This window comes from Diabrotica undecimpunctata, chromosome 3, assembly GCF_040954645.1.
Source record: "Diabrotica undecimpunctata isolate CICGRU chromosome 3, icDiaUnde3, whole genome shotgun sequence".
In the NCBI taxonomy this organism is placed as follows: domain Eukaryota; kingdom Metazoa; phylum Arthropoda; class Insecta; order Coleoptera; family Chrysomelidae; genus Diabrotica; species Diabrotica undecimpunctata.
The window spans coordinates 32,064,942-32,080,364 of NC_092805.1; the positions used below are offsets into that span (position 1 = coordinate 32,064,942).

The window sequence follows — 15,423 nt, forward strand, 5'->3', positions numbered from 1 at the left end:
TGCTGCAGTTCGGTACCTAAGACGCGATGCTTTAATTCTGTGCCAAGTTGTTGTCTTTCTTCCCGGAAACTGTGACATAATTCTTGCAGTTTTCGCATCTTCAACAGGATTATCTTCTAATCTCTCCAAAAGCGTAGGATCTTCATGAGCGGTAGATATTTTTGGTCTTCCAGAACATTGCTTTCTTTCGAGAGTTTCTTGTTCACTCCATCTTTTATGAATATTAAAAACTCTTGTTCTGATTACGTTAAAATGGTTCGCTACGCAAGTGACCAACCATCTTCTAATTTCGTTACAATTCTTGCTTTTAGTTCTTTGCCAGCATGTGGAGCCATTTTTTGAGGTTGAACAAAATAAGTTATCTGACAAATTTTAAGATTTGGCAGTGACAATGACAGTATGTAAATAATAAGTATTTATCCTTCAAAATACACTGCTCAATTTTCTACAAAAAACACTTTAAGAGTCGTATCAGTTTTTTACGACCAATATTATGCAACATGGTAAAAAATTGCTATGTCTGCCTTTTTTTTCAAAGGCTTTTTTCAGCCATACGTATAATGAAATCAAAGTTAGGAAATAAAATATACACGACGACTAATTAAAGGCATTTGGCACACGAAGGCAGAAGTAAAGGACTGTTTTGCATTTAATTCAACTGAGCTGCATATAAAAAGCGATACTGTCAACTAAAGGACAAAGGAAAAATCCAAAAGACACGGAGCGGAAACTTAATTATCCAGATTATCCAATCGAAAATTAATGTAAAATCTTGAAAATAAAACGTGTGAAGCCTATTACTATTTTAAAATAAAATTTTTAATATGATTTATTTTTACTCATATTTTGTTCTTCTCATCTCAGGAGACCCATATCTGACTGAAAGCAGTTTCGATTTTGTCATCATCGGTTCTGGTCCTTCGGGAGCAGTACTGGCCAATAGATTGTCGGAAGTACCAGAATGGAACGTACTGTTGATAGAAGTTGGCGGAGAAGCTGACTCTTTTACTGATATACCTTATATGGCAGAATTCTTCCAGTTTACTGATTATAATTGGGGATATTCAGCGGAACAACAGAACACTTCGTGTAATGGTAAGTAAAAATTTCTTATATAAAAACAAACTTCAAATTTCAACAATTTTTGAGAATTATGTTCACATCATAGTTTTTAATTATCAAATATGTAACTCAAAGTTAATCATATAACATTTAAAGGGTTTTTACAGACATATTTAGTGGCTTCAAACATGTACATCCAGTAAGTATTAACCACACTTTTTGTAATAACCTTGGTCGAAATTTTCACTTTCACGTTTGATTTAATTAAAGTGGTTATACTTTTAGTATAGCACTGATGATGGAATAGTTATCCCGAAAACGTTCTGTGATGTAGCCCGAGAGGGTTTTTATTATTATACCTTTTATAAAGGAATTTTTTAAATAAAATTTTTGTGGTACATGGTATACGGCCAACTACAGGAATTTAGTTTCCTTGTTGATTCCCTAAAAAAGACAAAATGCATGGTTATAACAGGAAATTCACTAAGATGTAAATTGGAGCTGGAAGGTCAGATAATAGAAAAAGTGATGGGGTTTAAATATCTAGGCATCACATTATATAGTTGCCTGAATGACACAATATGGAAAAATAAAAAAAAACAGCCATCAGACCAATAATGGCATACGCGGCAGAAACACGACCTGATACAGAGAGGACAAAAAGGATGTTGGAAACAGCAGAGATGTAAACACTAAAAAAAAAGAAAAATTGGTAGTAAAACACTATGGGGTAGAGCTAGAAGTACACATTTACGACGTAGATGCAAAGTGGAGAACATCAAGGACTGGGTACGAAATAGAAGAGTAGAATGGAACCATCACGTCATAACCCGAATGACAACAAATAGAATAGTAAAGACGGCGGGAGGCGATTCCCCAATAGGAAGACGATCAGTAGGAGGACCACGTAAACGATAGAACGACAACTTACTGTCGAATAGCATCCATGTTATGATAGTTATGAATATCTTCCTCAAGGTAGCGATATAGTAATCTAGAATATAAACACTATATATTATTTATCATTTTAAGTGGTACACATAAAATGATAAACTTTGAAAAGACCAATATGACCAATAACTAATTGGCTACCGATCAAATTTATTGCCAAAATGTTCATAATAAAAATCTACACAACATTTTTTAATAAAATTGTTTGATTGAGGTGAAGAACCATGTAAATAAACAAGAAAAAAATAAAAAAATGGATATTATAATTTTAATTAAATAAACATTTTCTCGTTTTTGGTGCTGTCTTAGGTGTCTAGGTGTCTTAGTCTTAGGTGCTGAATATTTTTTGGCCATTTCTGATATTCACTGCGATTTTGGTTTGTTTGTTGCTGCTCCAATCTTGCCACATGAAGTTTGAGAATTGATGGCCACTACTGGCAAAGCTTCGGATATCGGGAGAAACTTAACGAAATCTGGGTGTCGCATGGTCTGGTACCTGGAGTTGAGCCGGCCTCAGTTTCCAAAAAGTGGTCACCACGAATCTGTTGAGAGTTCATAGTATTTTTATTTCGATAGTTAATATTATTCTTTTTGTATTTGATGTTTTGGCTCTGTACATAGATATTTTTATGACGATATAGGTCTTTCTCGCGCTTTATGTGTTCCCATCTTGCTCTCTTTTCTCATCATATGACGTTTCACAGGTCTTCTTCTTCTCATTGCGCCGTCTCCTTTCGAAAGTTGGCGATCCAAATGGCAATTGTAGTTTTGGAAACTGCTGCGCGAAAGAACTCTGCGGATGAGCGGTCGAACCATCTCCTCAGGTCTTTCAGCCACGAGTTCTGGCGTCTTCCTACTGATCTTTTGCCCTGTACTTTTCCTTCCAGTATAACTTGAAGTAATTCATATCTTTCGCCTATCAGCACATGACCCAAGTATTGCATTTTCCTCTCTTTGATTATTCTTAGTAATTCTTTTTGTTTACACATGCGACGAAGTACCTCAACATTAGTAACTCTTTGTACCCATGGAATCCTCAATCTCACAGGTATCCGCTGATTATTGTTGCTTTTATCGCTGGTTTTCGTGTCTCTTTCATCAGGTACTTTTTACTTCTTTCACTTAGTACAATTTGCATCATATCGGTTCTTTGAGATGACCATTTATTGTGCCTTTTTTATCGAGATGTTCATATTGACATTGTGGGACATTTGTTTCATATCATATTGTACACGTTGCAGGCGATCTTCATTTGCTATTGTAGGGATGGGGTAATCCGTATAGCACAGGGTTTTAAGGGAGCAGTGGCTCATCTTATATCCTGCGTTGACGTTACGAATACTTTTGATCGTTTGGTCTTTGACGACGTTGAATTAAGTATCTATCTCTTTGTCATATGCCAGGATTAATTAACACTTAGATAGACCTCCTTTCGTTTTTACTCATGTTCTATTTCTAATCTTTCTACGGGGTAAGTTTTTTAAAAAATTTCGTGTATTTAGAGTCTACACTATTCTGCTCAAGTATCTTAATTATTTTACTTAGCGGGATCTTCTTTAGTCCCAAAATGGTTTTTTAGTCCCAAATTCTTGGTGATCTTCAGATATTGCCACTTTATTCCTACTGCTATTTGCTATGATCTTGGTAAAAAGGTTAAAAACTAATCTAAGATACTTTTTTGCATTTTAGGTTGTCCAAATAAAAGAATGAGACTACCTTCTGGAAGAGTTCTAGGAGGCAGCTCCATCACAGACTTTTTACTGTACTCCAGAGGAAATTCAGCCGATTTCGACCAATGGCAAGAATCTGGAAATCCAGGATGGTCTTACGAAAACGTGTTAAAGTATTTTAAAAAATCCGAAAACGCTAATCTCAACGCGGCTGATTCTGAGTACCATCAGGGTGGAGGACCATTGACCGTAAGCGATGTGCCATACAGAACACAATCTGCAAATGCCTTTGTCCAGGCTGCCCAGGAAGCAGGGTATCCGTTTTTGGACTACAATGGAAAAAACCAAATTGGTGTAAGTTTATTTTTCATTAGCATATTTATCCTAATCATTTGCTTTATTGACTTTTTTCATTGAATTATTCATTTATTGATTCAAAGGAATTCCCATTTTGCTGCATTACGTTTTTCATGTTGAAGTGTTTGTTCTAAAATTATTTTTTATGCGAGTTAGCGAAGTTATATTTTCGCGATATATTTCTGTACGTTTCAGGTTTCGTACCTTCAAACAATCACCAAAAACGGTAAAAGAGTCAGCGCAGAAAAAGCCTTCCTTAGACCAATACGTTATCGAAGTAACCTTAAAATAATCAAAAACTCCCGAGCCATCAAAATCTTGATAAGTCCTGACACCAAACAGGCTTATGGTGTTCAATATATCAGAGCCAGGCAGTACTGGCAAGCTTCAGTTAAAAAGGAAGTTATTGTGTGTGCAGGGGCCTTCAACAGTCCTCAGCTGCTAATGTTGTCAGGAATTGGACCAAAACGGCATCTGGAGAATTTGGGTAAGTATTTTGGGACATCTGTTCCCAGATTTTACTTATGTTTTTTTTCAAACTTTTAAACATAAGGTGAATATATGATCTTTCCACCTTTTTTAAATTTATATTGAATCATCCGCGTTATAGTAGCACTTCAAGGACTAGAACTTCCATTTTCCATCGTTATGCCCCAAATCCTAGACAAATCTTCGATATCATTATTCCATTTTTTTCTGGGGTGGTCTACTGATCTTATATAATCTGGTCTCTCAAAAGCACTGTTTTTAATACTCTACTGCACTCTAATATTACTATATAACCTGTCCATCTTATCCTGATTTATGCCTGATTATGTTTTCACTACCATGAAAAGTCACCAATTCAGCGTGTTCTCCGATCTCTTGTTATTTCGTCTCTTTGAGGGTCAAATATTATTAATTGAGAACCTTTCCCTTAAATATAGCATCTTATTTATTTCCCGTTGATTGAGGGTCCAGGTTTCCAGCAGTTGTTCTTGCTGAGAACTTTTTCTACTTGGTTATCATCTGTGATTACCGCCTCCAAATACACTCTTTTACTACTTCGAAGTTGTGATCATTAAGAGTTATGTTCTGTCTAATTCTAGGCCTTCTATTTTTGGTTACTACCATGTATTTCATATTTTCTACATTTATTCGGAGACCCAGATTACCTGGTTCCTCCTCGAATTGTGGAAACACCGTCTCTTGTAAAATGAGCCACTGTATATGTGTCATCGACAAAGACCAACACCAGATTCATTATTTTCCTTTTTATCTATATTCTTGGCTTCTAGACTTTGGAGGTATATAGTAGCATAATTAGCATCCTTCGAAATTGAATATACTAAGTACTTTTAAAGTTTTAATATTTTTTTTCAGGTATTTCATTAGTACAGGATCTACCAGTAGGAAAGAAATTGTACGATCATGTCTTATTCCCTGGATTGAATTTCGTACTGAACCAGTCGATCGTTCCCAACCAAGAGTGGGAAACTGGAAAGCTAGACAATTACATCGATATTAATGATGGAAAGGGTCCATTTACAGTACCAATAGGTAAGGTGAACCTGGATTTCAAATATAATATTATTTATAGAGTTTGGGATTTAATAGTTTGTGAAGGTGTATGAAGGCATTGAATACCAATATTGTAAAATAAAATAGATAAACATATAGCATAGATATAGAATATAATCAAAACAGAAGACAATGAACGGAGTAACTCAATCCATAAATAGAAATATTGGTTATAAGTCATCTTCATCATCATCATTCAATCTTCGCTTATCCACTGCTGGACATAGATCTCCCTCATAGTTTTCCATCTATTTCGATCTTGTGCCTCTTGCATCCAATTCTATGACAACGTTTTAGATCGTCAGTCCAACGTGTTGGTGGACGACCTTTGCTTCGGTAGGCATCATCTCTTGGTCTCCATTCCAGTATCCGTTTTGTCCATCTATTATCTGTCATTCGAGCCACGTGACCTGCCCAGTTCCATTTCAGTGTTGCTACTCTCTCTACTGCATCAGCCACTCCTGTTCTTTGTCGTAGCTGGCGATTTGGGATCTTGTCTCGTAGTGAAACGCCCAACATAGCACTCTCCATCGCCCTTTGACACACACGGATCTTTTGAACTGTTCTCCTTGTCATGGCCAACGTTTCCGCACCGTAAGTTAACACTGGCAAAACACACTGATTAAACGTTTTTCTTTTAAGGCATATTGGTATATCAGACGATTTGAAAATATGGTTCAGCTTGCCGAAGGCTGCCCAAGTCAGTCTTATACGACGGAGAAGCTCAACGGTTTGGTTATCTTTACCTATGCGAATCTCATGACCTAGGTATTTATAGGCCATTACCTGGTCTATGGATCTTGTTCCTACGCATATATCTTCGCTGACTACAAGATTTGTCATCATCTGGGTTTTAGATATATTTATTTTCACTCCCCCTTCTAGCGAGGAAAGGTAGAGCTGATTTAAAAGTTCTTTGGCCTCATTGGTTATAAGTATATTACTGATATTATAGAAACTATTGTAATACTGTGGTAAATTAGTGAGGAAACTGGTTGATGAATACTGAAAAAAGTATGAAAAAAGTTAAAAATGTTTATTAACAGTAATTTTAAGTTTATATCAGTAAAAGAAACGACAGTTAAAAGAAAAGACAAATTTGGTTTCGTCAACTAAGAAATCTTCGCATTTCTACTTTGGTGGTTTATCAGTCAGTTTAAAAAAGAAGGTCCATCAGAAAGTTATACAAATTTTTGTTAAAACAGAAAATGGTTACTTTTGGAAGATAACAGATAAAACTCAATAACAAATCAACAACGAATAAAAAAATGATTAAGGACAAACTGGACCCGACGAAAGCAATAAACAATAATAAAAGATCAGAAAAAAGTAGATTCCCAGTAGAAATGTTGAAAGAAGAAGTAAAATTATAGGAATGAATAACTCGACTTATTTCAAAAGTATGGCAAAACGAAAAATCGCCAGAAGAATGAAATAACAAAGCGTGAAATATAAAAAAAAAAATTTTAATATTTGCAAAAATTGTAATTGTAATATACAAAGCCCTAGTAAAAGATATTAAAATAGATTAAAACCATATGAAGCACACGTATCAGGGAAGTACCAGGGTGGATTCAGACCAGGAAGAATCAAACTTGATCAAATTTTTACATTAAAATTAATAGAAAAACAGTTATTAATAGGGAAGTAAAGACAGTGAGACAAGGTGGAAGAGTTGGGGAAACAAAATCTATGAGAATGATGAAGGAATACTTTCTGAATTTACTAAATATTGAAAGTGAGACGAAGATAGAAGATATTACATTTCATTCTGCAGATGTGTAAATACCACTACTAACATTTCAAAGAGTAAAAAATTTGGTAACATCTCTTAAAGATCACAAATCACCAGGAAATGATGGTATTAATGAAGAAATTATAAAAAAGAGAAAAAACGTTCTACAGAAAGAATTATATGAAATTATTAAGAGAATATGGGAACAACGGAAATGCCTAGGGAATTGAATGAAAGGGTCATCCATAAGAGAGAAAATAAAGAAAAATTTTGAAACTATAGAGGCTATCGCTTAGTAGCACAGCATTAAAGCTCTAGCAGTTATCATGCTATAAAGACACTATTATGCGGGAGTGGGATATAATAGGTGACTACCAATACGGTTTTCGTGCTGGAAAGACAACGATAGATCAAATATTTACGATGAGATGACAACCAAGTAGAAAAAGAGATCCCAGAAAGAACAACTACAGGGAATAGAGCAGTATACTCTCTTTTAACATTACTGAGATCTACGTTGTGAAAAAGACTGTCTAAACTACTACTGTAAAAGTCAATTAATTATTCGCCCAGTTGTTACTTGTGGCAGTGAAATCTAGACCCTCAATCAACGACAAATAAACAAGCTGCTGGTATTTGAGAGAAAGGTTCCAAAAATGATATTTGGCACTCAAAGAGACAAAATAACGAGCTGAAGAAGATACCTCACTGCTGAATTGGCGACTGTATGATAGTGAAAACAATCTGACACATAAAAGCTAACCGGATAAGAAGGGCACATCGTGTGGTAAGATAAGAGGACAACAGAGTATTCAAAAAAAATGTTTTTTGGGAGACCACATGGTATAAGAACAGTAGGCTATCCCAAAAAAATGGAATAATGATTGATTTGTCGAAGAAAATTTGTCTAGGATTCGTGTACAATGATGGGAAATGGAAGCGCAGGATCGTAGGAGATGAAGGGCGATGCGGCTAACACTCATCCGAGTTGTGAGGCCTGACAAGAAAAAGAACAGTTATTAACAAATTTTGGGATTATATATGTTATTTATGGATTTTAAACAAGACCTTTAATAGCACGAAACATATTGAACGGTGCAATGGGAACACGCTTTTCCTGAGAAACAAGAAAAATGCTCTGTTTACTTAATACACAGTGCCGGCAAAAAAATCTTTACATTGCCAAATAAATCACAAAATTCGAAGAAAAATTGCATGCGTTCTGTCTGCGCTTGTTTAGCGTTTGAAAAAAAAGGGGATAACGTACTCGCGACGGCAGCTGTCTGCAGTTTACTGACTGCTTAATTTCTTTAGTTTCTTCTGCGCGTTTGTACTGTAGATACAGTTGGCTTTCTGCGAGTAGTCAAGGTTAAACTCCTTTTCACTTACTGAGTAAAGTTTCTTCTTCTGGTACCATGACCGTTATCGATCATTGGTATTCCGGTCGGCAACCATATTAGCTATCGCGACTTTATTGGCAGCAGCTCTAAATAATGATCTAGTCGATTTTCCTTGCCATTGACTTAGATTTTTTAGCCATTATGATCTTTTTCTACCAATACCACGTTTACCTTGGATCTGTCCCTGAACGATCATATGTAAAAGTTCATATTATACTCAGTAAAGTTTGAGATATTAAATTCTAAATTCAAGTGAAAAATATGGGTCGAAAGAAACTCATATATGAAGATAAAATTCGTGCTTTAAAGGTTCTTGCCTTCAGGGAATGTTCCGAAAAGAAAAGCTGGTTTTGGAGCTCATAAAAAACATCATCCAGGTCTGACACCATCATCGGGCTTGCAGTAATGTTCAACCCTTCCATAATTGCCACGGAACTCAAAAATAAATATTCTGATCTCCTTCAGAACGTTTCAATAAGAACAATTAGTCACCGGCTCAACAAGAAGACCTTGCTTATAAAAGCAATAAAGAAAAAAAGATTGGCTTTTTGGAAAAAGTATCAGCATTGGACACTTGAACAATGGAAAAAAGTCATGTTCAGTGACGAAAGTACGTTCAGGTTACTAAGAGCAAGCTCCAGATTTGTTCGTCGTTCACTCACCGCGTTAAGGTATGATCCAAATTCACAGTTAAAACCGTCAAACATCCTAAAGGAATAATGGTATGGGTGCATTTAGTGGAATTAAAGGAACGGTAAGATTGTATTCCTTGCCTAACAATGATGACAAGCAACTATGTGACTGTTATAGAAAAACATTGAATTTTTGTGAAATTCACTAATGTGACTTTTTTATGCACAATGGTGCCTCTGCTCAGAAGGCTAAGACAGTCACAAAGTTGTTGAATGTTCACAATATCAACGTATTGGATCGGCCGGGGAACTCACACGACCTTAATCCCATCCCAAAGCATTCATAGAATTCAAAGAAAGTGTGAAATATGGTACAATTTTAAACCAAGTGAAAGTTAAAAATATGAAGATGAGAGGGCAAATAAATCCATAGTAATGAAGAATAGTATGAGAGGATACAAATTTGAAAATTTAGAGGAGTTCGAATATCTAAGAATAAAAGTGACAAATAGAGGAGACGAAGGGAAATACATAGATAAAAAGATAAAAAACTAATGAAGGTTAGCAGAATCGTTAAACCCATTATTGAAGACAAAATATGTTAGACTCAGCCAAAATCCAAACACAATTTGATCAACAGTACCGTACGCCTATGAAACACGTGAAACAAACCAGAAGGAAGAAAGAAAAATCGAGATCTGGGAGACGGAAATCCTACAAAAAGACCGTCAGAGGTTTAGAAGAAGCGGAAAGAGAATGGAGCAGACGAATTAACAGAAGTTAATGGAGATATATGTGTGCAAGATGGTTAAGACTAGAAACATCTTAAAATGTTAATAGAAGAAGAGATTGGTATAAAAGGGCATTCCGAAAATTTATTTTTTTAGAATTAAACACATGGACAAATTTTTGTATGTCGATAGGGTATCAGTTAACTTACAGTCCAACAGTCCAAGATCTTTAAACACTATTAAAATATTCTCTTATCTTTTTAGGTGGACTGGAAGCTGTGACGTATCTAAATACTAAGAAAACTCTGGTTTGGAATCCAAGTCAACCAAATATTGAGCTGTTACTCTTCGGAGGTGGTATTAGTGGCGATAAAAACCTGGTGTACAGAAAACTATTTGGAATATCTCGGGAAGTGTATAATACTATTTGGAAACCGCTAGAAGGAAAGCCAGTGCTACAAGTATGTTAAAACCTTCTTAGTGTTCACAATTATATATCTTCATCATTCACTTTACCAGCATCGCTATAGCTTCTCTAACTGCATTTCTCTATAGTTTCTTTCATGTTATGTCTAACTAATTAATGAAATTAATAATGTGCAAATGCATGTGCAAATAATTAATGAAATATCCATTTCGCTCCAACTCTAGTACATACATCCCAATTTATTTCTCCATTGCTCGGAATGCTTGTGATACAGATTCTAGACAATAAAAACTTTTATTTTCGCAATCATTTCGCCTAGTTATGGTCGTATTTATGGTGGTATCTTAATATTCAAATGAACACTCCGGATATGTACTCTGTTTTTGTCCTACAAGTTTTAAAGCTTTTTCTTTAGTGGAGATTGCCTCCAAAGTTTTAAATTTTGTTCTAAAACTGTTTATGTCCCCTTGTTTTTTTTGTAATGGCTTTGGCAGAGCCAATTAGCCATATCTGATCCGATAAAAACGAGAATTAAGGACTAATAATCATTGGGCTCTGATAAAATCCTACTTTTTAGGAAGTTTATGAGACTCTTCTGCACCTGTTCTAATACTAGTTGTTAATCCATCACAGATAACTACCTTCACATACTCACTGAGAACTCCTTTCTTATTCAGTACCTACCACCGAATCTCGCGAGGTACTTTATAATAGATTTCTCAAAGGCAATCAGTACCATATCAACATTTGTCTTTTTCACTACTGGTTGGTGGAAAATATTTCATTATAATGAAAACTGCATCTTTTTGATCTTCCATGCATAAATCTAATTTAATTTTCGAACTTTTCTCTTTCCCAAGTTATCTTCTTCTTCTTCTTCGTGCGACTAGGATTACTCCTGTTTGTCTGCCTCTTGTTCTGTTTCAGTCGTTGTTGACTGTACATTATCTTTCCATCTTTTTGGCGGCCTTCCAACGGATCTTCTGCTATACGGCTTGTTGTTTTTACAGATGTTCGCTAATCTATCTGGTCCCATTCGGTTTACATGTTCGTTCCAGTTTTTTTTTCTTGTTTTTATCCACCTGTTAATATTTTGAATTTTGCATTGTTCGCGTATACTTCTGTTGGTTTGTCTGTCTCTTAATGATATGCCCGCTATTGATCTTAATACTTTTATTTCGATATTGTTGATTTGTTGTTTCTTTTTTTTGTATCGGTCCTTGTCTCCGCTGCATATGTTAGGATTGGTCTTACTGTTGTCTTGTATACTTTCATTTTGCTTTCCGTGGTCAGATATTTGTTTCTCCATATGGTTTCTCAGAGGTAACCACTTACTCTTGCCGCCTTTGATGCTTGCCTTGTGGTCTCTGTTCTTATATCCCTGTCACTAGTGATCTCTACTCCTAGTTAATTTAATTTCATTACTTGTTCTACAATTTTGCCGTCTATTTCTAGTTTGCATCTACGCGGCTCTTTACTGATACATTTAATTTTTTCTACTGATATTCTCATATTAAGTTTGTTTGCTGTGATATTGAGATCTGTGATCCTAAGTTATCCGTCTATCAATTATACTCCGATCTTCAGAGACGAAAATGCCACTGATCCCCTAAAAATCATACGAGCAAGCTACATTTTGCCAAGAATATTAATTATGGGACCCCAAAAAGATGCAAAAAAGTTTTTTACCCCCGGGCTTCCCCCTAAAACGCCCCACGAAGGGAGGTAAAAACGCAAAAAAAATCGATTTATCAAGAATGAGTACGCCGTAGAAAAAAATGTTTCAAATAAAAAATGTAGCTCAGATAATTTCTACACAAAAATGTTTATAAGCACTTTTTGTGTAGAATGAACCGTTCTCTTAGAAACAACGCTTGAAGCGACCGTAGATTTTGAATGTCAGTTACGCGCGCGAAATTAATGTTCAATAAAATTTAAATCAGCTCGACGGTAAAAATTCGATATCTTCTGCTTTAAGTGACTTATCAACAAATATCAAGATGTGTTTTAAAGGTAAAGAGTTCAGCTTTCGTATGCTGTTTTTGTATTTTGCCGCAAATAAACTGAGATTTTATAAAGGTGTTAAATAAATAAATGTTGCGCGATTTTTGCCATTTTTTATGATTTTCGTGATATTAATACAATATATCCCTTTCATTGACTGGCCACTATGAAGTTTCGATTACTAGAGCCTAACCTTCAAAACCCATAGCATATAACAAATGTGAAGCATTTGAAAATGCTTAAAAAACGCTGGATTTAAACTTTCACATAACAAACGATCTTAAACATTTAAAACTTTTTTTTTTCGATTGCACTAGTACGTTTTTCAAAAAAAAAACAAACTTCTCCTATAAACTAAAACCAAAACCGTCTTCTTATATGCATTTCCCGTGACGTGCGATCGTTTGTAATATAAAACATTAAATTCTGCGTTTTTTATTCATATTTCAAATGCCTCATATTTGTTCCTACAACTCAAAATTTTGCCGCAAATAAACTGAGATTTTATAAAGGTGTTAAATAAATAAATGTTGCGCGATTTTTGCCATTTTTTATGATTTTCGTGATATTAATACAATATATCCCTTTCATTGACTGGCCACTATGAAGTTTCGATTACTAGAGCCTAACCTTCAAAACCCATAGCATATAACAAATGTGAAGCATTTGAAAATGCTTAAAAAACGCTGGATTTAAACTTTCACATAACAAACGATCTTAAACATTTAAAACTTTTTTTTTCGATTGCACTAGTACGTTTTTCAAAAAAAAACAAACTTCTCCTATAAACTAAAACCAAAACCGTCTTCTTGGATGCATTTCCCGTGACGTGCGATCGTTTGTAATATAAAACATTAAATTCTGCGTTTTTTATTCATATTTCAAATGCCTCATATTTGTTGCCACAACTCAAAATTGGAATTTCATGTCATAGGTTTTATAGATTGATCTCTAAAAATGAAAATTTTACTACGACTTTGTCAATGAAAGTGATCAATTTTATTGATCTCACGAGAGTCGTAACAAATGGCAAAAATCGCGCCACTTTTGTTTATTGAACACCTTTATAAAAACCAAATCTCTGTCGAATGGACTATTAGTACTCTTTCTTTTGTAGAATTGTTAAACATATACTTTTTTTCACAAGGTACTAATATATTATTTCCCCATTTATCTGTCAATTGCCTCATTGTCCTAATTCCACCAAACTATTATTTTTGTTTGGAAACTGTATAAGCTTGCAAATTAAAAAAAGTGAAAAAAATTCAAAAAGAGGCCTAAGGTAACTTCTTATTCAGATTTGAAAAGGACTGAAGACCCAAAGAGAAAGTTTTTCACAATATAGCATATTTTGGAGAAAAAGTAATGTAAGCAAATGGCAACCAGTGATACGTTTGGCGGACATACTGGTTTTCTACATACATATACAAATTATATACAAATTATTTATGTTCTTCAACAATTCGGCTAATGATCAAATAATTTTCATACAGTTCTTTATAACTGTATATGCATGGCAATTAAAAAAAAAGTAAAAAAAAAATAAGAAACACGTTATCCTTCTTTATTCAGACTTGAAAATGACAAAGACCCGAATAAAAATAAATAAATATTGAACATACACAAATTAATAGGCAACCAGTATTACGTTTGATGAACATACTGGGTTTCTACAAATTTAAAATTATTACAAATTGCTTACAAATTATTCACGTTCCTAAGCAATTCTGCTAATGATCAAAGAATTTTCTTGTCATAAATAAATGAATAATAAATATGCTGTTGTAAACAGAATATCATGCTTGAGGATTCTCATGAAAATCATTATTTAAAGGGGAAATCTTGAAGATATATTTTCTAAACAATATTTCAGGATTTAAATTGCCATTAATTTTAAAACGTCCTCCGGTCAAAATTATGTGCTTTCGCATTCGTAAAACACAGCATAAATTATATGATTCTTTAGCAAATACGAGGATCAAATAAAAAGTCTATGAGAGAAAACAATAATTTTTTTATGAAAATCATGTATATTACAGTTTATTTGGGTTTATATGACTGCAGACACTAAAACATTTATATATTTCTCAATGTGGTGTCCCGTTAATTCAATACAATTCGTTTCATGTTTATTTAATAATCGGATTATCTTCAACTGGCGGCTATGGAAAATCTTCAAAATAACAGTTTATCGCTGTTATCAGCTGTTCACTTGATCGAAAAAGGTTTCAAGATTTAGATTTAGAGAATTCATGAAAGTCAAATGAAACCAAACACCAACATTAAGGCAGATATTTTAACAATTCATCCTCGAGATCGCTAAACCAAGTGAATGATCTTAAAAATTTCGGTTTCAGATTGGCTGGCCCAATATTTGATTCATGTGTATCTATATTGAGAAAAGCACCATTGATACTCTGTAAAAAAATCGGCGAATAATATTTGTTGGATTCATCTTAAGAGGGCGCCAATATTGCTAAGAAAGTTGATTTTTTATTTTATTTGTGATCAATATTTACTCAAAGCTGTTGCTAACTAAATCTTCGTGTAAGGTGTCATGCCCTTTATGCTTAAATTCGTAGAGGCCCTAACTGTATCTTATAAAGAACAATATTGTATATCTTCTAGATCCCTAAGTTGGATGACGCTTAATCAGTGATTGCGTTTAAACCCTGCTTCCTATTTTATACTGTTAATAAAAAGAGTGCATACGTGTTTATATGATTTCACAAATTTGTTGTAAATTCCTGTTGACGATAAACTCTTCAAAAATAAGGATTTTATTACGGAAAGACAGTGAAATTTATTTGTTTAGTCAAAAACGCATATAAGTTTGAATCCATAATAGAACGCTAATATCAATTGCAACACACCCATATATGCATTAGCCCATA

At 34.3% G+C, this 15,423-nt stretch overlaps 1 protein-coding gene across 1 annotated transcript in view; it reads left to right on the forward strand.

The window, feature by feature from the left end:
* Nucleotides 1-15,423, forward strand: part of LOC140435735 (uncharacterized) — a 58,604-nt gene that overhangs the window by 14,860 nt on the left and 28,321 nt on the right. Inside the window, exons 3-7 of the mRNA XM_072524454.1 lie at nt 865-1,095; nt 3,703-4,037; nt 4,236-4,527; nt 5,403-5,579; nt 10,363-10,559. Coding sequence (XP_072380555.1) covers nt 865-1,095; nt 3,703-4,037; nt 4,236-4,527; nt 5,403-5,579; nt 10,363-10,559 — 1,232 coding nt within the window. The remainder of the gene's footprint in view (nt 1-864; nt 1,096-3,702; nt 4,038-4,235; nt 4,528-5,402; nt 5,580-10,362; nt 10,560-15,423) is intronic.